This window comes from Lagenorhynchus albirostris, chromosome 14 (assembly GCF_949774975.1).
Source record: "Lagenorhynchus albirostris chromosome 14, mLagAlb1.1, whole genome shotgun sequence".
Taxonomy (NCBI): domain Eukaryota; kingdom Metazoa; phylum Chordata; class Mammalia; order Artiodactyla; family Delphinidae; genus Lagenorhynchus; species Lagenorhynchus albirostris.
The window spans coordinates 81226939-81253147 of NC_083108.1; the positions used below are offsets into that span (position 1 = coordinate 81226939).

The 26209-nt window shown below is 42.3% G+C and overlaps 1 protein-coding gene across 1 annotated transcript in view; it reads right to left on the reverse strand.

Moving 5' to 3' along the window:
* CLIP1 (CAP-Gly domain containing linker protein 1) overlaps window positions 1-26209 on the reverse strand; it is a 121718-nt gene that overhangs the window by 74819 nt on the left and 20690 nt on the right. The window contains 2 exon segments of the mRNA XM_060170421.1: window positions 8932-9503; window positions 13016-13210. Coding sequence (XP_060026404.1) covers window positions 8932-9503; window positions 13016-13100 — 657 coding nt within the window. The 5' untranslated portion in view covers window positions 13101-13210.

The window sequence follows — 26209 nt, forward strand, 5'->3', positions numbered from 1 at the left end:
CTTCCCTGGTGGTCCAATGGCTAAGGCTTCATGCTCCCAATGCAGGGGGCCCGGGTTCCATCCCTGGTCAGGGAACTGGATCCCACATGTCACAACTAAGAGCCCGTGTGCCACAACTAAGGACTCCCTGTGCTACAACTAAAAAAGATCCTGTGTGCTGCAACTAAGACCTGGCGCAGCCAAATAGATAAATAAATAAATATTTAAAAAGAAAACATTCTGCTGGGCTGATGAATGGGTCCACAAACAGGAAACAGGAAACCTTTCATCCTCTCTCAACTCTCCCATCTATTCATCAAATCTCAAACAAGCCATTTAACCTCACCGTGCCTCAATTTATAAAGCTATAAAATGTCCAGTGGGTGGTAATGAGGGACTGTTCCACTGGGATTTCGTGAGCAACTGAATTTCGTGAGGTGGCTTCTTATCTGCCATATTGTAGGTTAAGCAGCTTAATTTAAAAAGGTAACTATGGCTAATTGGTATTTACCCATACAGATTTAGCCCTGACTTAAAACTTAATCACCTGTGAGATGATGACGTCCATATTTCATATTACCTCAACTAGAGAGCAATCCAGCTTAGGGCAGCTCCACTGGGCAACTCCTGCAAGAAAGGTAAGATTCGCCTGGCCCGGTTTTTATCCACTGGTCCTAATTGCATCTCTTGTCATACTTTACAATGTTACTCCTCCCCTTTAAGGGTATAATGTGACAACAGTATTTAAAACCCTTTGATTCTTTTGACAATATTTTATGAACACCTACTGTGTGCCAGGCACTGTTCTAAGTGCTTGGGAAAGGACAGTGAATGAGACAGAAAGTTTCCAGACTCTCATGGAGCCTAAATTCTGGTCAGAGGGAGATGGGCAATGAACAAATAAATAAATGAAAAGATCATTTTAAATACATAGAGGGGGACTTCCCTGGTGGCGCAGTGGTTAAGAATGTTAAGTGGTTAAGAACCTGGACACAGATTTGAGCCCTAGTCCGGGAAGATCCCACATGCTGTGGAGCAACTAAGCCCGCAAGCCACAACTACTGAGCCTGTACACCACATCTACTGAAGCCTGTGTGCCTAGAGCCCGTGCTCTGCAACAAGAGAAGCCACCACATGAGAAGCCCACGCACCGCAACAAAGAGTAGCCCCCGCTCGCAGCAATGAAGAGCCAACACAGCCAACAATTAATTAATTAAACTATTGCTATTAAAACAAAAGACCTGACACAGCCATAAAAGAAAAATAAATAATAAATGAATCTTTAAAAGAATCCATTTGTAACTGTTTAAACATTTAATAGGAACCAAAAAAAAAAAAACCCCTACTATCCCTGAGGCTTATAAAAGAGCAGAATATTTAGTTGCCAGTCACACTCTCTTAAAGCACTGAGATCAAAAAGTACCCCACTTGACCACAACGGTATTAGCCAAGTTTCCTTTTCTAATCTATATGTGTCAGAAGCTACAAAGAGGCTCAGCCTCAAGATATTTTTGTAAGTATGCTTAAAGAATTCACAGAAGCAGTATTAAAAGTTAGAAGATGTGATCTAGCAACAGGCATTTCAACATTAGACTCTGGCCCGGGCAGTGGTCCAACTTTCCTCTCTTCAAGTCCCAAAGCTAGACAGCATAAGGTGCCTCCTCAACCCAGAAACTCCCAAGCCCCAAGAGCCTACACAGAGTCCTCAAGGCAGAGGTACCAGCTTTGACATGTTTGGCGTAAAGATACCGGCTTAGGTTTGCAAAGAGAACCTAATTTCACACCGACCAGCCAGTGCCCAGGTACTGAGCCCCGCAGAAAACCCCCAGCACTGTGAAAACAGCACTGGTGTAGGCAGACAGGGCGCCACCGCGCAGGAGAACAGCGTGATGAGATCCACGCGTCAGGCTCATCACTCCGTAATTGTGTGAAGACCAGAACCGAGGAGAGACGGGGCTAGCAGCATGGACAGCCGTCTGGGGGTCCAGGTGAAGAGGATGATGGCTTAATGCAAGGCAGCGCAGGACAATGGGGCTGCAGAGAGGAGAACGGATAGTAAAACCAAAGACATGAAATCCAGCGGGCAGGTGGATGAGTTTATGCATTCCCAAGCCTCAAAAGTGAAAATGGCAAAAGCACACGAATCCTACCCTCTCACAGCTGAAAGCAACGAGCAGGGAGAGGAGCCCCGCTATCAACTATGAACTAAGAAGCGGCTCTCCTGCGCCCGGCTGTGCACAGAGAGGAGGAAGCTGCCGGATCTAGCTTCTCATCAACAGTGTGATTCTCTGCGCTCCTTCCCAGACAACCCTACAAGGCTGTGCTGACTAAGATTTAAGGCTTATGGAAATTGAAAATGGAGAAAAAAAAAAAAAAGGAAAACTAAAATCAGAAAAAATGATTCAAATCTGCAGCAATCCTCACTGCAAAGGAATTAGGCTAAGACTGTGGTGCTGGAAAAGATCTCAACATTCAGCCAAGGTGTCCAGAAAGAGTTAACATAATGTGAACATCTGGAGTCTTCTCAACCTTGGGCCATACAAAATAGCAGATCCTTCTACTAACAACTACTCTATCAGCAATCAAGGGAAGGAGAGGTCACTGTGTAAAGAACAGCTTCCCTAGAGCTCAAACGCCCCACCCAAAAAGAGCCCAAGAACCCCCCAGGTAGATGATGAACAAACGCCCAATATAAGTGCAATATCACAACGAGACTTGTAGATTTGGGGGTTATAAGTCACTGGTAAGAAGACTGAGAAAAACAGAAGAAATCAAATTATTACAAAGGGCACACTTGTACACACTTTGTGGGAACATAAAATGCTAACGGCTTTTTGGACTGTACTTTGGCAATATTTATTATGATTTAAAATATTTATGTATTTTTTGACTCAGAAATTTCATTTCTAGGGAAAAAAGGCGGGGAGCAATCTAAATGTCTATGATTAAATTAGGTGCCCCAAACAGTGTGATATCAAACAGCAGCTTATTATTTTAAATGAAGAGTTGTATTTATTTACTAGCATAGAAATGCCCCAAATCTATCAAAGTATACTGTAAAATGGTGTGTATATAATATGACCCCACTATATGTGTGTTTTAAATTTACATGTTATAAGTCTCACAAATAATGCTGAACAAATGAAGACACACAGAAAAGTACATACTAAATGAACTGTAGTTATTTAGGCTCAAACACAAGCAAAATAACTTATAAATAAGATTTTTTTTTAATCTCAGGAAGATGTTTTTCCCTTTCACAGTATCCAAAAGACCTACAGATTTACACTATAGGATTCTTATATAAGTTTAAGAGCCCTGCGAGCAGCTCGTAGAAAGATAAAGCTTGTCACTTTAAAAACAAAAGCGTAAAAAGTCTCCTTCTCATACTTGGTCATAAGCTAAGAATTCAGCATAGAACATACAGTACCGGACATGGAGACAACCATCCTGAAACAGAACGGCTGGAAGTCAGTCAAGTTCTCGAGAACCTGACATCACATCCCTGAAATAGTGCCTACACCCGAAAATGCAGCAAGACCATCTCCAAAATATTCCGAGTAATTGGTCATCCCAGGGATTCCCAGTCTGGAAAGAGGTGAGTCTGAGAGTCAGCTGGACCGCAGCATCAGCCCAAAGCAGCTCATGCCACAAGACAGATGAAAGCCATCTTCAACTAAGGAGATCTGTGGAATATTCGTGAGGACAAATGGGAAAACAGAGGGGCCAGAGGGAGATGGGAAGGAGGCAGATGGGTTTGTTACAAGCAGCTCCAACTGACCCTCCTTGACCCAGCTCATCTACCCCACTGAGGCCCACCAGCGTGGAGGGGGGCAAGGACAGGCTTCCCCAGGCCCGGACTGCCTCCCCCAAGATGGGAGTGCCCAATACAGTCATAGCTCAGGAGCTCCCACCTGGATCTTCAAGAGGTCATTGGGCTAAACCTCACACCTGATGCAGAAATCCCCCTTCCTGCTCTTCCCGCGATGAGAGCAAGAACTGGAGAGAGCTGCGTGGAGAAGGCAGCCTCCACTCCTGCCCTCTCTGCGCTCGTTCCAAGTGGAAGGCTCCACGAGGGCACTGGGGGCGGGACTGGGAATATTCTATACCGCTCCTCACGTAACAGTGACCTAACGAACTTAGTTCTATTGGAATTTTTTTTACTGAAGCATAACTGACTTACAATGTCACATTAGTTCAGGAGTGCAACGTGGGGACCTGATACTCTCATATGTTACGAAATGATCACCAGGAAAATTCTAGTAACTGTCTATCACCATACAAAGTTATTACAATATTACTGACTACCTTCCCTAGGCTGTACATGACATCCCTGTGATTTACTTATTTTATGACTGGAGGCTTGTACCTCTTAACCCCCTTCACCTAATTCGCCCACTCCCCCCCCAACCCCCTCTGGCAGAACCAGTTTGTTCACTGTATCCATGAATGAGTGTTTCTGTTTCATTATGTGTATTGGTTTGTTTCATTTTTTTAGATTCCACATATACAAGGAAAATCATATGATATCTGTCTTTCCTCTGACTTATTTCACTTAGCATAATACCCTCTAGGTCCATCCATGTTGTTGCCACTGGCAAGATTTCATTCTTTTTTATGGCTGAGTAATATTCCATTGTATATATATATACCACATCTTTATCCACTGATCCACTGATGTACATTTAGGTTGCCAACAGAAGTTTTCTTTAATTAGGGGAATTCCAATCAAATATTTCAGATTTCTAAATCTAATTCCCTTTATACATGAATTTTGAAGTAAAAATGTTTTACATTCCTAAATCAAAGATTTCTATTAAACAAGGCAGCACATTAAAGTAGAAAAAACAGGGCTTCCCTGGTGGTGCAGTGGTTGAGAGTCCGCCTGCCGATGCAGGGGACGCGGGTTCGTGCCCCAGTCCGGGAAGATCCCACATGCCGCGGAGCGGCCGGGCCCGTGCACCATGACCGCTGAGCCTGCGCGTCCGAAGCCTGTGCACCGCAATGGGAGAGGCCACAACAGTGAGAGGCCCGCGTACCGCAAAAAAAAAAAAAAAAGTAGAAAAAACATATTAACTGGGAACAAGAGGCCATAATGATACGTATACACGTACATCACACATGACCTGAGGCCAGCTGCATTTCTTCTCTGGGCTTCAGTATTCTAAGCAAAAAGAGGCATTTGTTGATCTCAAAAGAGCCTTTCCAGATCTAAAATACTGTGATTCTAAGGTACTCCTTTAATTTCTCCTAGAAATACTAACCAAAACAGTAAATAATTTTACTGCCTCTAACAACACTCTCATTAGACTTAAGACTCTTAGAGATTCAAATTCTGTTCCAAGTATGCTAGGTTTGAACATGTAATTAAAATTTTCCTACAAATACACCATTCAAGCCTCTACAAACCAACCTGCATCTGCAGATTCTCCTTCCTTACTATAAAAATGGAGGAAATCTCCGTCCGTCTCAATCGAAGGCAAAGCAATCCCCGTGTGTGCTCAGGGTGCCACCTCTTCCCAGGAACCTCATCCCAACACTGATTCCCCACCACCACCACTGTATCTGCACCCTGTTCCTCTAATCCAGATCAGTTTAGTCAGGATGTAAACACCCCGGACTCTGCCGTCTTTAGAAAACATCTTCCCCAGATCCAATACTCCTCCAGCATCAGCCTGACAACTCTACTCTCCTTCAACATCCAACTTCTTCAAAGAACGGTCACCCCAAATCCACTTTCAACCACCTCTGATCTATTCTTTACGAAGCAGCTGGAGCGATCTTTCCGAACTACAAATCTAATCACATCACTTATCACTCTTGTTGCTCTTAAGGTCAAAATCAAAATCCTTAACACGGCCTAAACTTACAGGCCCTATGTCACCAGTCCCCGCAGACACCACCTAGTGAATGAGTCTCATCTCCTACCCCTAGGGGCTCCTCCGCCTGTGCGGAATGACACTGGCCACTTCCCCAAACGTGCCAACTCCCTCCCATCTGGGGAGTTTGCCAATCCCTCTGCTAGAATGGTCCCTCTTGCCACTACCATTCCTCTGCCTGGCCAATTCCTACTCTCCTTCAGGTCCACTTTAATCCTTACATCCTCATGGAAGCCTTTTGTTGTAAGCTAAACCATCCGGACCTTATCATTTTGTCTGTTTTATCAGCCAAGCAGCACAATACTTGACTAGAAATTTAATCAACTGTTTCTTACTCTGGTGGAACAGGAGAGTTAATTGTTTTGAAAGTGTGCCATACGCTACCCCATTTCATTTACAGCTAAGCACTTAGAATGGAATTGCATACAACCTGCAGTCTAACCTACAAAGCTGTCCTGTGCTAAGGTAACAGGCTTCTGATTTAACCAAAGCTTACTAGATAAATAGGTACCATAAGTCTTAAATATTTTTAGGCCCTTTGACCTAGTAATTCCACCACTATAAATTTATCCTAGGAAAGTAAGAGAGATACACACAAAAAATTTTAAATGGCATTCATGGCAGCAATATCTATACAGTAAAAAGTGGAGGAACAACAACAAAAAAAAAAGTGGAGGAGAGGGGAGGGGAAGTAAACATCAGTAAAAATGAAAAGAAGAGCAAGCATCAGAAAACCTTCACTGTTGGACTTCCCTGGTGGCGCAGTGGGTGAGAGTCCGCCTGCCGATGCAGGGGACACAGGTTCGTGTCCCGGTCCGGGAAGATCCCACATGCCGTGGAGCGGCTGGGCCCGTAAGCCATGGCCACTGAGCCTGCGCATCCGGAGCCCGTGCTCCGCAACGGGAGAGGCCACGACAGTGAGAGGCCCGCGTACCGCAAAAAAAAAAAAAAAAAAACCTTCACTGCAACAGTGGTTAGGATACATGCTCTCACTGCCGAGGGCCCGGGTTCAATCCTTGGTGGTGGAACTAAAATCCCACAAGCCGCTCAGCGTGGTTAAAAAATAAAATAAAAATAAAATAAAATTGGTATAGCAAGTGAGTATGAGCTAAACAAACGAGTTACAGATTGAGCCGCAGAGCACTGACGTACTGAAATGATGCTCTAAGTTCTGAAGCATCAACTGCTAAAACTCATGACTATTATAACCAGAAGAAGGAACCTACTGACCTTGAAACTAAGATCCAGAAGGACCCCGTTGAAGGTAACAGGTATTAAAGGGTTCCCACAGGTGCATGGGGCCTTCTAGATTCATGATGCTACAGGACTGGGAGACAGAAGTCCCAAGTTCTAAATCTAAAACCTATAGTGAACGTACTATATGACTACAGGGAGTCACTGCCTTTTTCGGGGCTTAAGTTTTCTTGTCTGTAGGACAAAAAAGTCACAAAAACTTCCAATTTCAAAATTATACTATCAATCATCAGCTCTCCATGACAGGTTCTGGAGTAAAAATACCTAAATTTTAATTGCAGAAGCACCACTCTTCAGGTTATATGACCTTGGGCAAGTGATTGTACTTCTTAGGACCTCAGTTTCCTCACCAATTCTATGGGGGCTACTCCATATACTGCTGACACATTCAACGAGATGCACGGGACATTCTAAAGGCTAACAGCCATTCTTTTCTTCCCATTATATTACTGTAAGCCTCCAAGACTGATGGAATTTTTACGGATACAAAGGAAACTGAAGAGCACAGGGTCAAAGACTTCAGACAAACGTCATACCTTGAACTGAACTGACTAAAGTGTTGAAAAAGTCAGAAAATAGCTTTAAATTTTCATCAATGAGAAAAACAGCTACCATTTCTTGGGAATTCTCTGGCAGTCCAGTGGTTAGGACTCGGTGCTTTCACTACCGAGGGCCTAGGTTTAATCCCTGGTCAGGGAACTAAGATTCCACAAGCCACATGGTGTGGCCAATAAATAAATAAATAAATAAGGTTCTGCTGTTTAAAAAAAAAAAAAGCTACCATGTCTTGAGTGTTGACTGGATACCAGGCACTGCTAAGAATGTCATATGCATCAGCTAATTTAATCCTCACAACAATGCTAGATGTTAGCACTATTATTCAACCTCATTTTCATAGATGAGAAAACTAAGAAGTTAAATAACTTGCTACGGTCACAATGGCAGAGCTGGACTCAGCTTGTGTTTTTAGCACTGCTACACTGCCTCTCGTTTAACACAAACAAACAAAAAATAAATCGGTCACTGTCATTCAGGGGTTCTAGAATGTACAGCATGTAGACCTTATACATTGTTTCCTGCTTATTAGCCAAAAAAAAAAGAAACTACAGTACATTTCTTTTTTCTTTTTATTTATTTATTTATTTGGCTGCATCGGGTCTTAGCTGCCACACACTCTTCTCTCTAGTTGTGGCGCACAGGTTCCAGAGCGCACGGACTTGGTTGCCCCTCGGCACGTAGGACCTCAGTTCCCGGACCAGGGATCAAACCCACATCTCCTGCATTGGAAGGTGGATTCTTAACCACTGGACCACCAGGGAAGTCCCTCCTTTCTTTTCCTAGACCTAAACCTGATCATTTAAAAGGCAAAGAAATTCTGAAATAACATCCTGTGATCTCTGAGTTTTCCAAGACACTCAAAGAAACAGGATCTCATATTTACCCACACACTATCCTTAAAGCAAAAATTAAAAACCAGAAAGAAAAAAAACCCTTTGTTAAAAATATCTAAGTCCACCTCTCAGCTTGTTTTGTCAAGTAAAGTTACCTTAATATTTACAAGCTAAAAACTCAATATTCTTTTGACTAAACGAAGATAAAACTAGAGTCGATCCCTGCAAACCTACGCCTATACTACGCACAAACTGCGTAGCCAGTTTCTAATCTGTTGTATATTTACACATAAAAGGAACCAGAAAAGCTGATTACTTACTCTATAAATGAATGGTCATCCCTACAGAACAGATTCTGAGCCCGCATGTGTGTAGTTCAACCCGTCACTCAGGTCAACATAACGACCTTGGAAGGTTCATGGACTCACCAATACTCGGTCTCCGATTTTGAGCTCTCTTTCTCCTTTCTTGACTGAGCCGGCCTCCGAAAGGTTGGAAATAGATTCACTGGTGGTTTTTGTAAGGTTGCTGATCTGAGACGTAGCTGAAGGTTCCTTTGCGGTTGGCTGGGGCGATTTATGGGGAATATTTGAGGGGGTGGCTGGGGAAGAGGACACCATGCTGGCTGTCGAAGCGGACAGAGGCGAAGTCGTTCTGGAAGCATGAGTTGTCTGCAGGCCGTCGGCTTCATCTTCTGCCTGCACCTTCCTCGTCAACTTTGAAGGTCGGGTGAATATGCCTTTTAAAGGCTCACACTGGAAATACCGAATTCCTGCCACTGAACCATCATTCTTGCCTATGGGTTCATCTAAAACGATCCCGGCCCATTGGCCTGGTGCAAACTGGGTTTCTCCCAGGAACTGGATAAATCCAGGCTTATTCCCATTCACCCAAACTCGCTCCCCAACTCGAAAATCATCCACAAACTCCTCTTGTGTCTCAGCAGACGGAGCGCTTGATGCTTTTTCACTGGATACTGTTTTTTCTATTGGAGCTGCAACTGAAAACAGAAGAAAGGATCAGAAAAGATTCAATTTCATATTTAAGCAGACAACCCCTAAGTTAAAAGGAAAATAAACTAGAGAAAGGGCCAAAAGCAGCAGAAGTAGCCACAACTCTTCAAGAGGTACTCTGTTTATCTTTTTTCTTTTTCTTTTTTTTTTAGCAAGGAGGCAAAAAGTACTTGACCCATCACTACCATTTTCTTTTTTTTTAAATAAACTTATTTATTTATTTATTTTGGCTGCGTTGGGTCTTCATTGCTGCACGCGGGCTTTCTCTAGTTGCGGCAAGCAGGGGCTACTCTTCATTGCAGTGTGCAGGCTTCTCATTGCGGTGGCTTCTGTTGTTGCAGAGTATGAACTCTAGGCACGCCGGCTTCAGTACTTGCGGTGCACAGGCTTAGTTGCTCCGTGGCATGTGGGATCTTCCTGGACCAGGGCTCGAACCCGTGTCCCCTGCATTGACAGGCAGATCCTTAACCACTGTAGCACCAGGGAAGTCCCGCATCACTACCATTTTCAATGCTGTCAAAACTCAATGAGCTGATAAGACTTAGTCCTTATCTGCAATTAAGATTGGAAGAAGTCAAAACTGGGGAAAAAAGGAGTCCTTTTCCCAGAATTCATAATATAGGTCCGATTTCATTCTTCACTCTGTATCCTGCACATGATGAGCAAATGCCCATTCAGACCCACTGAGACGGGCTCTATTCCCCCATTTGAGTGGTCAGTTAAAGCTGACAGGACTAGGCCCATTTAACCACACACATTCGCAATTAACTTGATGCAGGAGGGGATTCAGCGCCACAGTCCCTACCATCATTATTCCAAGACTATTCCTTTGCTAGCAGAAATGGAAATCACAGCAGGGAAGAAAAGAGAGCATATGGCCTGACTCCCTGTAAAGGCAAGACGACTTGGCAAACTCTACCCTACGGTAAAGACAGAGTTAAATTCTGCCAGGAATGTGATATTTACACTGGAAATACACTCACGCATTCACCCAGCAAGCGTTTATTAAATATTTAGCGTGAACTGGCAAAGAGAGCCTGAATTCTTAATGTCTGCCATTTACTGGGCATATCGTGATCTCAGGATGTTCCATGACCTCTCTTAGTTTAGTTTTTTCATCTGTAAAAGGGGAAAGTAGTAATATCTATCTTGAGGGATTTTTTTCTTTGAATGAGGATTAAATGAAATAATGTATTTATCCAAGTTACGCATCTTTCTTGAGTTCCTACCACTCCGGAACTAGTCCCAGGCATCGTTCTTCACCAGGGACAAAGCAAGACAGCACAGTCCATGCCTTCATAGAGCTCAGAGTCTAGCGGTGGAAAAGCAGACAGTCAAGGCACACACCAGGTAACTTCAGGTGGTCTAAGTGCTGTGAAGGAGACAGTGCCTCTGGGCAGAGCAGTCAGGGAAGGCCTCCTGGAGGAGGTGATATCTAGTCTGAGGCCTGACTGACAGGAGTGACTCACACAGACTGGGGAGCAGAGTGGCCCAGTGGAGCGAGAGTGCGTGCTGAACATCTCTTTACCCTACATAGAAAGGGGGACTGTGGAGTTTCCATTTGTGGAGGGTTTTTTTGCTTGTTTGTTTGTTTCGAAGACAGTGGATGCTCTCAGATAGAACAGATAATCTGCCAAAAACAGGGGCCAGTTTTTTTTTTAGCATCAGTTCTGGCTTTGCACATCAACAGTTACTCTTCCCAGAGTGCTGCAAGCATGAATTTCTGAAAAACAATGTTCATAAAAGTGTCTTGAATTCCTTGGCAATCACTTCCTTTTAAGCGTGTAAGTTTTAGTATTAATAAGCTGCTTTAATCTTAATTTAAAAAAACCTAACGTGTGCCGAGTAATACTGGAGAAACCAAGTTGAATTACTCATGATCCCTGGACTCAAGGACTTCAAGTGCTAAAAGGTAAGCACGAAAAATACTAAAAGTGAAAAAGACAATTCTAACAGGGGTAAATATAACAGTGGAAGGCCTTATAGAAGGGTTGGCATTTGGAGGGGTCTTAAAAGAGGAAGGATTTTGAGGAGAAGGGGATGCCAATTTTGACTGACTTCCCCAAGGCTAAATAAACCCATTTCTTCACAGTCCTTTGCTTTATCAGTAAAGCTTTCCTCTAAGATGTTGTTACCAAGTCTAAGCTCGTACTACTCACCACACAACAGGCAGATAACCAAGAGACGAACTGTTGGGGCAAAGAATAACGACTTTATTCGGAAAGCCAGCAGACCGACAAGATGACGGGCTCGGACCCCAAAGAACCATCCTGCCTGAGTTAGAATTCGGGCTCCTTTTATACTAAAAGGGGAGGGGGGGTAAATTCAAACACTTCCTGGTTCCCATCAGCCTCCAGAGGGCATGGGTTAATTTCTTCCTCCCTGCAGTCATTCACAGGTGGGCCTGGTCAGGATGTTTCCCGTGAGCTGAACACAAAGGTATTTTAGCTTAATGCTCATTACCTGGGAAGCAGGGTTCCAAGAGATGGGCCATTATGTATAATTTAAACTTATAGGCAACATCCCTTTAGTGAGTAACTTGTAATAGAATACAAAAGGTTCTTCCCTATTACGATGTTTTATGGCCTCTCTGAAAAGGTTTTATCCTGATACATAAAATGTAAATAACTCAGGATCTCCAATGAGTCAACACATATTTACTGAGCTCCTGTTTCGTGCCAGGCAATTTTCTAGGTGTGTGGATGGAATACAGCAGTGAAAAAAAAAGGGAAAAAAAGCAAACCCAGAGATGCCTTCCCTCAAGGAAGACCTATGAATGTCTTTATGGAAGAACTTGAGGAAACAATGTTGTACTTAATAGATTATGGTGGGCACCTGTCTGGAAAGGCTGAAAACATAAGATCTAATAGTATACAAATCACATAAAAAGATGGTAAAAGCAAGCATCAGATGCTTCTCTCCTGCCTCTCTTACTAAAGACCTTAGGTGATCGTTACGGGATGGAAATGGAAATGCTGAAGGAGGAGATGGAGAACAGATGAGGAACAGGTTGTTAACGATAATAAAAGACACAAGTTCATCTATAAAATGGGGAAGGTTTTCCCTCATGAGCCAGACTTGAGCTACTGTACTACCTGCTCCCTTGATGATGATGGCCAATTTCAGGTCAGTGACTGTCATCATATCTTTTAAGTCAGATTAGTCTTTGTTTTCTCTATATATCCCTAAACCCCAAGAGAAAGGTTCTGATGAGTTCAGGAAGACACATGGGCAGAAAAACTGAAGAAACACTTTAACACTGTAAGGATCAAACACTGAAATTAACTTGACAACTATTTCAGAACCTTACACTGAATCAACGAAATAGACTCTTCACTGATTAAGACTACTAAATATAAAATTCTATGTCTTTTAATTGAAACTTTTCAAGTATTTTCAACAATATGAAGTTTTATAAGATTGTCTTTTTAAATTTTTCAAATAGAAGTCTTCACATATGATGAAAAACTTGCTGTTAATGAGAAACATAAAGCATTACCAGAAGCAGGTGTCTTCAAGGCTGTGCTTCCAGGCTTAAGGATTTTCGTAGGGGCCTTAAGCCCGCTTGGTTTTAGCATACTCATTGTCCTTAGTATATCAGAGCTGTTTTTCCTTTGCCTGTTGCCACTATCTTTCCCCAGTCATTGATAGAACTGTGGGTGTTTCTATAGTGGAGTCAGTCTCTGGGTTAAATCTGCAAAGAGAAAAATATAAAAAGAGTTTAGAATCTATAGGAGAAACAAAGTAGAAAGAGTTAACGAAAGTAGCTTTCACAGCCTAAACTTTTCCTTATGATAACCATCTCCACAATGAACCTAGGAACCTAGAAAACTCCAAATATCAAAATATGAAGATGCTGCTGAAATAGATTTAAAAGCAATTTACTATCCTAAAGACAAGTAGCTAATGCTGGCAATATATTCACTTTTCTTTATAGTATCTAATAATACCAGATCAGTACAGTGCCTAAAAACCACACAATCCATAGAAGAGGGTTCAGAAAAATGTGCACCAAACTAAATGGGGCAAAGAGAAGGGAGTTTTCACTTCATTGACTTCTATGTTGCTTAAGTTTTATGACCACAAGCCCGTATTAACTGTATATACTGTTTAATCCACAGAATTATACAATAACTCAGTATAAAGCCAAGTATACGTTAAACAAGAGAAAGGTTCAAATCAAACTCTGTAAGAAAAAGCCGTATCTGGAAAGTACTAAAAGGAAGTTATCTTTGTTTTATCTACAGAAACACAATGAACTTCTGATTTACTCAAGACCAAGTATGAATCTACAACTTCTGGCTCAGGCAAAACAGTACCTTGCCATTTGCTCTTTAAGAGAGGAGGAAGACCTTGGGATTTTGGAATACAGAAAAATATTTCTAGACATAATACCCAATAAAACAAAATTCAAAGAGAAAAATGCTATTTACTGACTCTCTCAAACGGCTGCATTTTGCATTTTTTTCTGGTAGTCGAGCTTGGATGATGACGCACAGACCTCACTCTCTGGCTCTCTTACAAGCAATGCCAAGCATCAGTAAACAATCTGGCCAAGGCTAACAGAGGAGCTGCTATGGTCCCTGTAGTGAGGTGAATGGTGGCCTCCCCAAAAGCTATGTCCATCTGGAACCTATGCATGTGACCTTATTTGAAAGAAAAGTCTTTGCAGACGTTAATTCAGTTACGTATCTTGAGATGAGCTAGCTCGTCCTGGATCACCTGCCTGGGCCCTAAATCTGATGACAAGTGTCCTAATTAGAAGAGGAGATCACAGAGGAGACAGCCAGGTGAAGACCCAGGCAGAGATTGCAGCCATGTGACTACAAGCCAAGGATGGCCAGCAGCCACCAGAAGCTAAGACAGAAGCATGAGACGGATTCTCCCTCAGAGCCTCCAGAAGGAACCAACCCTGGTGATACTTTGATCTCTGACTTATGGCCTCCAGATCTGTAAGAGAACAAATCTGTTGTCCTAAGCCACCTGGTTTGTGGTGGTCACTTGTTATGGCGGCCCCAGGAAACTAATATAGCCATCTAAGTTTTTCTATTCAAAGATAATCAGACTGGGACTTCCCTGGTGGTCCAGTGGTTAAGACTTTGCCTTCCAATAGCGGGGTACAGGTTCGATCCCTGGTCAGGGAGCTAAGATTCCCACATGCCTCGAGGCCAAAAAACCAAAAAACCAAAACATAAAAACAGAAGCAATACTGTAACAAACTCAATAAAGATTTTACAAATGGTCCACATCAAAATATCTTCAAACAAACAAACAAACAAAAAAAAACCCAAAGATAATCAGACTGAACGGAAATCAAACCACGACAGTAGCCCCATGAGGCTCACTCTGAAGACTCCCCATGGTTCTCAGGAGGGTCCAAAACAGCATAAAGTGTTTTTTACAAAGTCAAAGGTAAGTCGTGTGGCTTGGGGGAAGACTGGGATTAACAGAGAAAGCACTGCTGTGTGCCTGAAGACAGGGGTTGCCGATCCTGGGTATTAATACAAAATTCCCGGGCTCCTGTCACCACCATCACCCTCACTGCCAGGATGGTGGCAGTGTGCTGGGAGTCTGTGTGCCAGGCCGGGTGGTTCTAACTCAGAGTCGGATTTGAAACCACATGCCTTACTGCCAGACCCTCACTATACAGTGTGTAAGCCGCAAGCAGAGCTACCCGCTCCTGCTACTGCCTTAGACAGGTGGAGGGTTTCACTGAGTCTCCTCTAGGCTATTTACTCGTGCAAAACTATCTGAGGAGGCTGGGGACAAGCTAAGTGCAGAGATTACCATGGGGTCTTGCGTGTTGGCTACTCTTCACCCTGGTCCAATATCATAAAGTGACAAGGATCAGGTAGTTAAGGACAGAACAAAGGAAGCACGATCGTCCTGGAAAAGCTACTACAGCGGTGAGAAGAGAGGATGAAGTACTCCTTAAAATATTTCACTCGGGCTAAACAGTGAATTCTTGGGCTCAGGTCAAGCACGCCTCCCTAAAGAGAAATTCTGAAAACTGCCACTAGCGACTAGGCCAGCCTCAGCCAGTTTCAAACCTTGCAGCTCAACATGCTAAGCTCACAAAACACTGGCCAACCTAAAGCCTCGGCCTAAGAAACAGAGGCGTGTGTGGCTATCAGGAACCCAAGAACGGTCATAAACCCAAAGTCTTATGTCTTCTGTCGTCTAATCTTCATGCCTCTAGCTCTTGGTCCATCTGAGCCACTTGAATCCCAAAGCAGGGAACTGTGACCAAGATCTAATGAAGGAGAAAAATCTGGTCTGTCTCAATAAGAGAATTAGGAGCAATTTAAAAAAACACTCTGTGTTTTTTGTGTCTTGGACCTATTTCTGGGCCTTCTAGTTTTCCACACTATTTTAATAATTATGGCTCTAATCACTGTTAATATTTCATAGTACAAGTTCTCTCTCATTCTTTTAAATTTTGTAAAATATACAGAAAAGTACATAAAACAGATATGTACATAAAACAGATACGCAGTTTAATGGGTGAAGCAAACAGCTATGTAATCACAAACCAGATGCAGAAAAGCCACTGCCAGCACTCCAAAATCTCCCTGTGTGTCCCCTCCAGCCTCACCTTTGTCTCCCAGAGGTAACTACTATTCTGACTTTATGGCAATACTCCCCTTTTAGAAAATAGTTTTACCGCTGTGCAACAATATGATTAGTTTGTTCTGCCTACTTTTGACGTATAAAAATGGAATCACACTGTACGTTGTGTCTGGTATCTTTCACTCAACATTGCTTATACAATTTGCGTGTTGGTGTGATTTATTCATTTTCATTACTGTATGATGTGCCATTTCCTTAGTACCACTTTATTTTACTGCGACGGATACTTCTACAGTGATTTCAGTTTTTGGCTACTGTAAGCAATGCTGCAACGAGCATCTTTGTGCACATAAACACATTTCTGTAGGGCATTTACCTAGGAGTTTAACTGCTGGATTATGAGGTAGGCACATCTTTAACATTTAATATCCCTCTCCTTTTCCCCTGCTGTGTATGAGTTCCAGTTCACCAACACTTGATATTGCCAGACTTTAACTTTGGCCAGTGTGATGCTGAGACATTCACTGTGGGTTTATTTTGCATTTCTCTAATTAGGAACAAATTTGAGCATGTGCCTGCGTTCATTGGTCACTGCAATTCTTCTTTTGAAAAGTGCCCATTCAAAACTTGTCTCTGTTGTGTTCATGCCAGCTGTCTTTTACTCATTGATTTGTATATATTCTTGGTACTAATCATTATTGAGTTACATCTGTTGTAAATATCCTCTCCTCTGATTATTTTTCTTTCTCCTCATGGTTTTTTGATGAATAAAAATTCTTCATTTAAAAAATAAATAAAACTAAAACCCAACAATGTTGGTTTTTAAATCTTCCAATTTAAGTTTCTTCTTCATGCATTATTAATGAATGCCAAGTCAGGCTTGCTTTAAAAAATCAATTCACTGGAGCTTCCCTGGTGGCGCAGTGGTTGAGAGTCCGCCTGCCGATGCAGGGGACACGGGTTCGTGCCCCGGTGCAGGAGGATCCCACATGCCGCAGAGCGGCTGGGCCCGTGAGCCATGGCCGCTGAGCCTGTGCGTCCGGAGCCTGTGCTCCGGAACGGGAGAGGCCACAGCAGTAAGAGGCCCGCGTACTGCAAAAAAAAAAAAAAAAAAAAAACCCTGCCTTATTTGTGTCTCAAAATAGCTGCGAAGGTAGGTGAACAAATATCTTTATGCCCATTCACAGACAAAGAGAATTAAGGTCTGAGAAGGTAAGTGACTTTCCCAAGGTCAATCAAATTAGTGCTGGCGCTTTTGGGACCTGGTACTTTGCTGAACAGATTCACTCTCTGAAGGAAATCTTCCCACAAGATGGTCATCCATTCATTCAACAAATATTTCCTGAGAAACTACAATGTAAAAGGTACTCTTCCATTTTCTCACTGGCCGGTGGGGTAAGCAGGAAAGGAGAAACCACTGGGAGGCTCAGAGAGAGTGCTGAACACACAAAAATATTTGTCTTTGAGCAGAGAAACAGGAGCTTACTAGGGAAATGTAGAAGGAACGCCAAGCAGCCCAAGTACACGTGAGGCTCGTGGTCATGAATTTAAAGTGAAACCAGTCTCCCGTTATTTTTTCTCTAATAACAAGCTTCTGCTCAGGCACAGATATGAGGAAGATAGATAGCTAAGTTCAACTACAATCAAAATTCTGCCAGTTAAATTAGAAGGGAAAAGCAAGGGAGGTGATGGTGATTTTAAAGGAGTGTTTTATAGGAGTGATTAAAATGGCACTGGGAATCTGAGATGAGTAAAAAGGGAAGTGAAGACAGCGTGGGGTCAGAGTGAAAAATTGGATCAGAGGTCTCAGAGAGGATGAAGGATTGTCACAATGAAGACACTGGATACTCAAATGTGCATACAAATCTGGGGATCTTTTTTTTTTCTTTTAATGTATTTATTTTATTTATTTTTGGCTGCGTTGGGTCTTCACTGCTGCGCGAGGGCTTTCTCTAGTTGTGGCAAGCGGGAGCTACTCTTCGTTGCAGTGCTCGGGCTTCTCATTGCGGTGGCATCTCTTGTTGCGGAGCACAGGCTCCAGGTGTGCAGGCTCAGTAGTTGTGGCGCACGGGCTTAGCTGCTCCGCGGCATGTGGGATCTTCCCGGACCAGGGCTCAAACCCATGTCCCCTGCGTTGGCAGGCGGATTCTGAATCACTGCACCACCAGGGAATTCCTGGGGATCTTGTTAAACTGCAGATTCTGACTTGGTAACTCTGGGGCGGGGCCTCAGATTCTGCTTTCCAACACTCCCAGAGGATATTAATCCTGCCATTTTGAGGACACCCCCTCCCCTTTGAGTAGCAAGGGGTCAGTGGATCAGAGGTGGTGTTTAGAGTGAGAAGCTTGAAGGCTCTGACCGTGGGGATGGAACTCAGAGGCCTGAGCGCTGAAGGGATTACTGGTAGGACTGTGGGAGTCTAAAATACAGGGACTGGAGGAGGAGATGTGGATAGCAAGGAGGCAGAAGCTATAAGGCGTGAAGGGAAGAGGCGGAGGCCAGTGGATATCAGCATGGTAGAGCCTCGAAGGGGCTGCGGTTTTTGAAGGCCTGAGAAGCAGCCATTTACAGCATCAAACAACACGGTCAAGTCTGAGGTAGGCCCTTGAGAGGGCTGCAGGGGAAACAACGTCTTCAGAGACCAGCCAAGTTCTACACAAGGCAAGGAGCGAAAGAGACTGTTCAGAGAAGAGGCTGGTGACAGAGAGAGAAGACTGATAATCACAAACATGACCTATAGAAGGCCAAGTTAAAGAGTTTGGAATTGGGCTCAATTAGCAGATGAACCCAGCAGTACAGAGATGAATAGTTAAGTATAAAATTATCTGTCTTACATTGTAGTTAAGAGGCAGTGTACTTAAAAAAAAAAAAAAGTGGATTTGTGAAGAAAGCAACCTAAACATGATGAACCTAAAATTTAACAAAAAAATGATGCTATGTTTTCTAATAATCAGTTATAAAAACAACATCGAAAGTCAACATAATGGTAATGTTCAATGTCTTAGACTGGGTGGGGTGTACATGGGTATTCACTCCATTGTTCATTATGTGCACACAGATCTCCTGGGGATCTTGCTGAACTGCAGATTCTTATATACGTATACACATACACTTCATGTTGAGTAATTGAACATAACGTGAAATACACCAGAAGGAGGAATAAAGGTGACTGTGCATTGCCAAATTAAAAAGAGGCACGGCCCAAGAAGTCTAGAGAAAGAGTTAAAAAGAAAATGTGTATTTTACTCACCCTGGGAAAAGGTTCTCTGGAAAATAAACATAGGGCGTCTATGGAGCAGACTTGGAAAAGCTGGGTGAAAATCAGCATTGAAGGACATTTGAGACAGTGCTCCAAAATCCTCTGCTCACGTGTGGGTTGGGTTTCTAAGAGCGACCAAAGGGAATTGTGCCTTTTGGCATTTCACTCATTATAAATACACAAAGTTATATTTTATAAACTTCAATCTCTGAATTTGTTAGTATGAGTCTAATCTCTGAGTATATGGATTTAAAAAAAAGAGTTTCTGAGCTTACAAAGTGGAGGGTAAGATCTCTAAGACAGGAGTGACACAGAGACAGGCGGTCCTGCCAACCCTGATTTTTGTTACTTTAACGCAGCAGTTCTCTAAGTGTGAGCCCTGCATGCCTAGGGCACCCAGCGACCCGTTCAGGGAGTCAAAACTATTTTCATAATATTGCTAAGACGTGACTTGCCTTCTCCTGCAATGTTGACATTTACAGAAGCAATAGTGGGTAAAAAGTGTAGATGCCATAAGCAAGGCAGTAGAGGCACACTGTACTATTCTTTTCTGTATTCAGTGCTTCCAGGAAAAAAAAAAAACTACTTTCACTTAAGAATGTGATAAAGCACTTGATAAAGCATAAAAATGAATAATTTTATTAAATTTCAACCTTGAATATGTGCCTTTTTAATATTCTGAGTAACAAAATGGGAAGTCCACGTGAACCCCTTCTGCTGCACACCCCTGCACAATGATCGTCTCAATAAAAAGCACACGTGCAACTGAGGGGCAAGCTCAACAGCCACTCTGTTCACGGAACACCATTTCCACCTGAAAGAATCCCTGACAAGCTGTGGTTACTCAGACTCGGTATCTCCAGCAGACATTTTCTTGAAAATGAACTATGTGAGCCTGTCACTTCAAGGAAAACAACTATTTGTTGACAATGATAAAATTTAAGCTTTCAAGAGAAAGAATTTTTGAAAACCTATCCTCTGCTGTGAGCTTGAGAGCTTCGCAATACTACAGATTTTTCTGATGAGATCGATGGTGTTAATAAACATAATTTTTAATGTGCCAATGTTTGGAAGATCTCATAACTCAGTAAATCAATATTTTCCAACCAGAAATGTATAATGTTACAAAATTCCATATGGGTTAAGGGTTCATTCAAAGCACAAATTAGACCAATGGATTTTTACGTAACAATAAAAGTTCATTCATATAGTTTGAGATGCCACCTTTAAGAAACTACAGACTATCAAGTTTTTGGAGTAGTATTTTTTTATACATAAGTTTATTTCATTTATTTATTTTTGGTGTGTTGGGTCTTCGTTGTTGGGCACAGGCTTTTCTCTAGTTGCCGCGAGCAGGGGCTACTCTTCATTGCGGTGGCTTCTCTTGTTGCAGACAACAGGCTCTAGGTGTGCTGGCTTCAGTAGTTGTGGCATGTGGGCCTCAGTACTTGTGGCGCACGGGCTTAGTTGCTCTGCAGCATGTGGGATCTTCCTGTTCCAGGAAGATCCCACCTGTGTCCCCTGCATTGGCAGGCGGATTCTTAACCACTGTGCCACCAGGGAAGCCCTGGAGTAGTATTAAAGAAGAAAATCCATAATTATCTGAAAATGCTCTTCCTTTCCTATAAATCTGTGAGGCCAATTTTCTTCATGTACTTCAATCAAAACAATGTATAAAAAAAATATATTAAAAAAATATATTAAAAAACAAAAACAATGTATAGGGACTTCCCTGGTGGCACAGTGGTTAAGAATCGGCCTACCAATGCAGGGAAAACGGGTTCGAGCCCTGGTCCGGGAAGATCCCACATGCTGCGGAGCAACTAAACCCGTGCGCCACAACTACTGAAGCCCACGCACCTAGAGACCGTGCTCCACAACAAGAGAAGCCACCTCAATGAGAAGTCCGCCCACCACAAGGAAGAGTAGCCCCTGCTCGCCTCAACTAGAGAAAGCCTGCGTGCAGCAACAAAGACCCAACACAGCCAAAAATAAATAAATAAATTTATTTTTTAAAAAAAGTATCACTATAGATTAAATGCAGGAGTTCACTTCTATTAAGCTTTTCTTCTGTTAAAGCCAGACATTTAGAGAGATTTGCAAAAATGTAAAACAATGCCATCTTCTCATTAAATTTTTTACTTTAGAAAATAGTTATTCTTCATTAAAGAAATGTAACATGTATGGGTTTATGTCTAATGAATTAATAAATATTTTAAAATATTTTCAGTTTTACTTCCTAGTATGGTAAATATCAATAGATAAAACCTACAAATAAAAACTCTTTGGAGACCTCAATAATTTTTAAGGATGTAAAGGGGTCCTAAGGAAAAAAGTTTGAGAACTGCTGCTATAGGCATTTTTGCTTTACATTTTGAGTCACAAAGGGCTTCCCAGTTTATAAGGCCTCCCAAAAGCATGTGCTTCTTGTTCGGATAATTTTAGATCTGGATGCCAAGTTAGCAAGCACAGGATTTACTACTGTATTACCACTGATACAGCACTGTGCTAGGGGTTAAGTGATGTAAGGAGCCTGAACTTACAATCTACAGGAAGACCAGATGTGTGTACATAAGCAACATGAACACGATGATGCACTGACACTGGGGTATTTGCATACGTAAGACAGACATTTCTCTAAGGCAGATATCAGATGGACCGGAGCTCTGAATCAGCACTTTTCAAAATGTGCAGCAGTGTCACCTGGGAACTTACTAAAAATGCAAATAATTGGGGACCCTCCCCAAACCTACTGAAACGAACTCTGGAGGGGGGGCCAGCTATCTGCATTTTAAGCCCTTCTGGTAATTCTGAGGCTAACGTTGGAGAAACACTGCTGAACAACTGATAAGATCAGAGGTTCATTTTCTCAATTACATGCACATGAATCACCCACATGATCGATTTGGCAAATACCCCTACAGAAGCCCTGGTGCTTTCACTCTATGCTTTTGTTTCAGGTTTTTCACTCAGCCTTGAATGCCCTTTCCAAGCCTAGTTATTTTCATCTGCTGAAACTTTACTCAAGGGCAAATTCAGGGATACAGCCAGCCCACAAAACCTTCTCCAATGAAAATGTGTTCCTCCTTCAATTTCCCATAGAGCTGAGTCTGTATCTCTTTCCTATCACCTAGCACATTGAGCTGGCTGTACACGGCCTATCGATTCTACAGGTTACAAATGCCCTCGGGGGAGAAACTGTATTTTAGTCATTATATCCCTCATGACACTTTATAAACTATGCTCACTACAAAAAAAATGAGAAAAATAGTCTCAATTGTTTAAATGAGTTTACAAACCAGTTGGGATATACCCAATATATATATATATATTTTTAACATCTTTATTGGGGTATAATTGCTTTACAATGGTGTGTTAGTTTCTGCTTTATAACAAAGTGAATCAGTTATACATATACATATGTTCCCATATGTCTTCCCCAATATTTTAAAAAGTTATTCTTGGTGCTTGCTACAGGTGACAGAAAAATATATGACACAGGCATAAGCTCAAGAATTTATGATGCAGTTGGAGAGAAAAGACCCACATATATGAAAAATAACTAAGAACACAATGCAACTTTTGTGTCAAAGGAAAGCAACAGCTGTTGGCAGTCAGGAATTTTTAAAAGGCAGAGAGAAAAATTTCAGAAAAGACCGAGGAAGGGAGAGGAAAGGTATAAAGCATGTGAATAAGACAATGAGACGCTCAGCATGGCTAACATTAGATTCTTGTAAGAAATCAATTTAGAAAGTTAAATGAAAAGGAGACTTTAAAGAGCCTTAGAGGGTGATGGTCTAGTCGGGTGGGTTGGGGGGGTGGGGAGGGAGCGGATGTGTGTATGCATATGGCTGGGTTGCTTCACTATGCACACGACGTTGTAAAGCAAGTATACTCCAATAAAATAAATAAATAAAGAGCCTTAGAGGGAATTCCCTGGCAGTCCACTGGCTAGGACTCTGAGATTTCACTGCCGTTGCCGGGGTTCAATCCCTGGTTGGGGAATAAGATCCCACAAGCCACGAGGTGTAGCCAAAAAAAAACCAAAACAAACCTTTAAGACTCCACTGGTACAAGATAAAAGATGTCTACAGTTTCCCTTTAGGCCCTATATGTATTCCATTTGTCCATTTCAGTTATCTTAACCTAACCACCATTACCAAGCAAAGATTTAAACCTAAGGTTGGCAGCCCCTTTTCCAGTGGCATGCCGAGTCTTTATTCACTCCAACCATGGCTGTTTGTAACGGCCGGGGGCTGGCTGCGGGGGTAGGTCTTAAATTTCAGGGAAGAACCATGAGCATCAGAAGACGATAATTAAATTGCAAATACAAAGAAAGGTTCTCATCTAAAACCCTTCGGATAACACCTTAGCAAGGATAAACTTGGAGAGGCTGTAAAGATTGGATACCACTGAACACAAATGACAAATTGCAGACTTCTCTACTACTCTTCGCACTGCGGGAGGGGAGGGGGATCAGATATTCCACAGCCTACTTTGCCTCGATAACTTTTGGTATCTTAGCATAAGCTGCTCACCCCAGTTTACAAGTCAGGCTGAAAGCTAAATATTCTAGGTCTGCACTCTCCAATATGGGAGCCACTAGCCACTTTAAATTCTTTTAAAATGTAATCAAGTTAAAAATTCAGTTCCTCAGTCACACCAGCCACACTTCAAGTGCTCAAGAGCCACAATGCAACGTATAGAATAATTTCCACCATCACAGAAAGTTCTAATGGATAGCACTGTGCTAGAACCTCCAGGAACCCTCTACTGCCAAATGAACAGTGTCCTTCAAAGTGACCACCTGAGGAAATGGTAAGTTTATTTGAATAATACTGCTTTGGTCAAAATATTTTTAACTCTTCTTTTATTTTTTTTATTTTTTAATTTTTTAAAAATTAATTTTATTTATTTTTGGCTGCATTGGGTCTTTGTTCCTGCGGGCGGGCTTTCTCTAGTTGCGGCGAGTGGGGGCTACTCTGTTGTGGTGCACGGGTTTCTCACTGCAGTGGCTTCTCTCGTTGCGGAGCATGGGCTCTAGGCTCGCGGGCTTCAGTAGTTGTGGCTCGCGGGCTCTAGAGCGCAGTCTCAGTAGTTGTGGTGCACGGGCTTAGTTGCTCCGCGGCAACGTGGGATCTTCCCAGACCAGGGCTCGAACCCGTGTCCCCTGCATTGGCAGGCGGATTCTTAACCACTGCACCACCAAGGAAGCCCCCTTAACTCTTCTTTTAGAAATAACTTCAGAGACAGTTTATAAGTTTCACTTTATTAGTGAACCAAGGCGACAGTGACCATCTCAATACTCTTCTTTGGACTTGGCTCTTAAAACACTACTAGCTGTTTCCAAAACTTGAATCCAAAAACCTCAAAAATATAATGATGTGCAGCTACTGAACACAGCAAAAATTCATCCAAGGCATACGGGCCAATTCCAACAGTTCGAAAAAGGATTCATGAATGGCTTATCACTATAATTAATGAACAACACCTCCCTAAATGAAAAAACTAAGTTCTGGTGTATTTTTTTCTTCTATTTTTAAGTCAGTCACAGCACTTTATTATCCCACCTTCCAAACTATAAGATTGCAACATATACCACACACACGAACCCCCAGAATCCTTTATCTACACCACTGACTGATGCCATAGTTCTAATATTTTTCAAGCCAAAAACCGTTTGTAAAATGTTCATCTCTAGAACTTAACAACTCATTTCTGAATAGTCAACAATAGCTACTGTTTTGCTCTGTACATTCTCAAATGGGAGACAGAGAGAGACCTACTTCCAAGAGCCAACTATGTAGCAGGGAGAAGAGCCCCAGGCCACTGGCAGCTCAGCTACACAGTCCCTTCTGCCTCCCTCCCCTCTCAGTGAAAGGGTTACATTTCCACCTAAAAACAGGAAGCTTTGTTGCCAAACATCAACACCAGAGGAACAGTTTTGTTTGTTTGTTTGTTTCTGTGTAACTTACAGGTTTATTTTAAGAAGACAATAAAGCCAAGCCTGGAATAAGCAAAAATTTTGAACTAGATTAACAGCCTCTGTTTGTGATTTAACTCAGAGATCTGATCTAAGTAACAAATATAAAAGGGCAAGATATTTATTTCAGGGAAGCAAATAACCTTAAAAGACCTATCCTCTTTGGTATTTCTTAAAAAGAAATGTGCGTTGTATTTCTTGAGAATGTCAGCTTTACTCACAGTTGGGATTTCAGGAAGTAGGACTATTCTTCCACCCAACAAACAAATTGTCTTCTGGGACTTCCCTGGCGGTCCAGTGGTTAGGACTCTGAGCTTCCACTGCAGGGGACACGGGTTTGATCCCTAGTCCGGGAACTAAGATCCCGCAGGTCACAAGGGGTGTGGCCAAAAAAAACCTCTTCTACCCTCTATGAAGTCAAGGACAGGTACACATTTGTCTAGTGTGTTAGAAAATACAGGCATCTGGGGAGGTTTCATGAGATTAAAACAATGCCGCGACACAGAAAACGCCACAGATACTAGCTATTACTATTTCTGAGTCCAAGCACCCCACTTTCCTCTCAGAAAGAACCTCTCTCACGACACATCACTGGACAGGAAATTACATACAAATCACTCTCCCATTCTAAACAAACAAATTTTCAGAGGTCAAAGATACTGTTCAAGACTATAACCTTCTCAAAACACAGAATATATGCTTACTGCGGTTATCCCTTTTAATAAGCAGTTTAATAAGCAATCACCTATCATCTGCCTCATAAAGGTAAGAACATTGAAAACATCCAGATAAAGAAAAATTTTACTTTATCTGCTTGTTAGTTTAACTGGATGTTAGTTAGTTAGGATGTTAGTTAGTTAGTAGGGAGAAAAGACCCTACT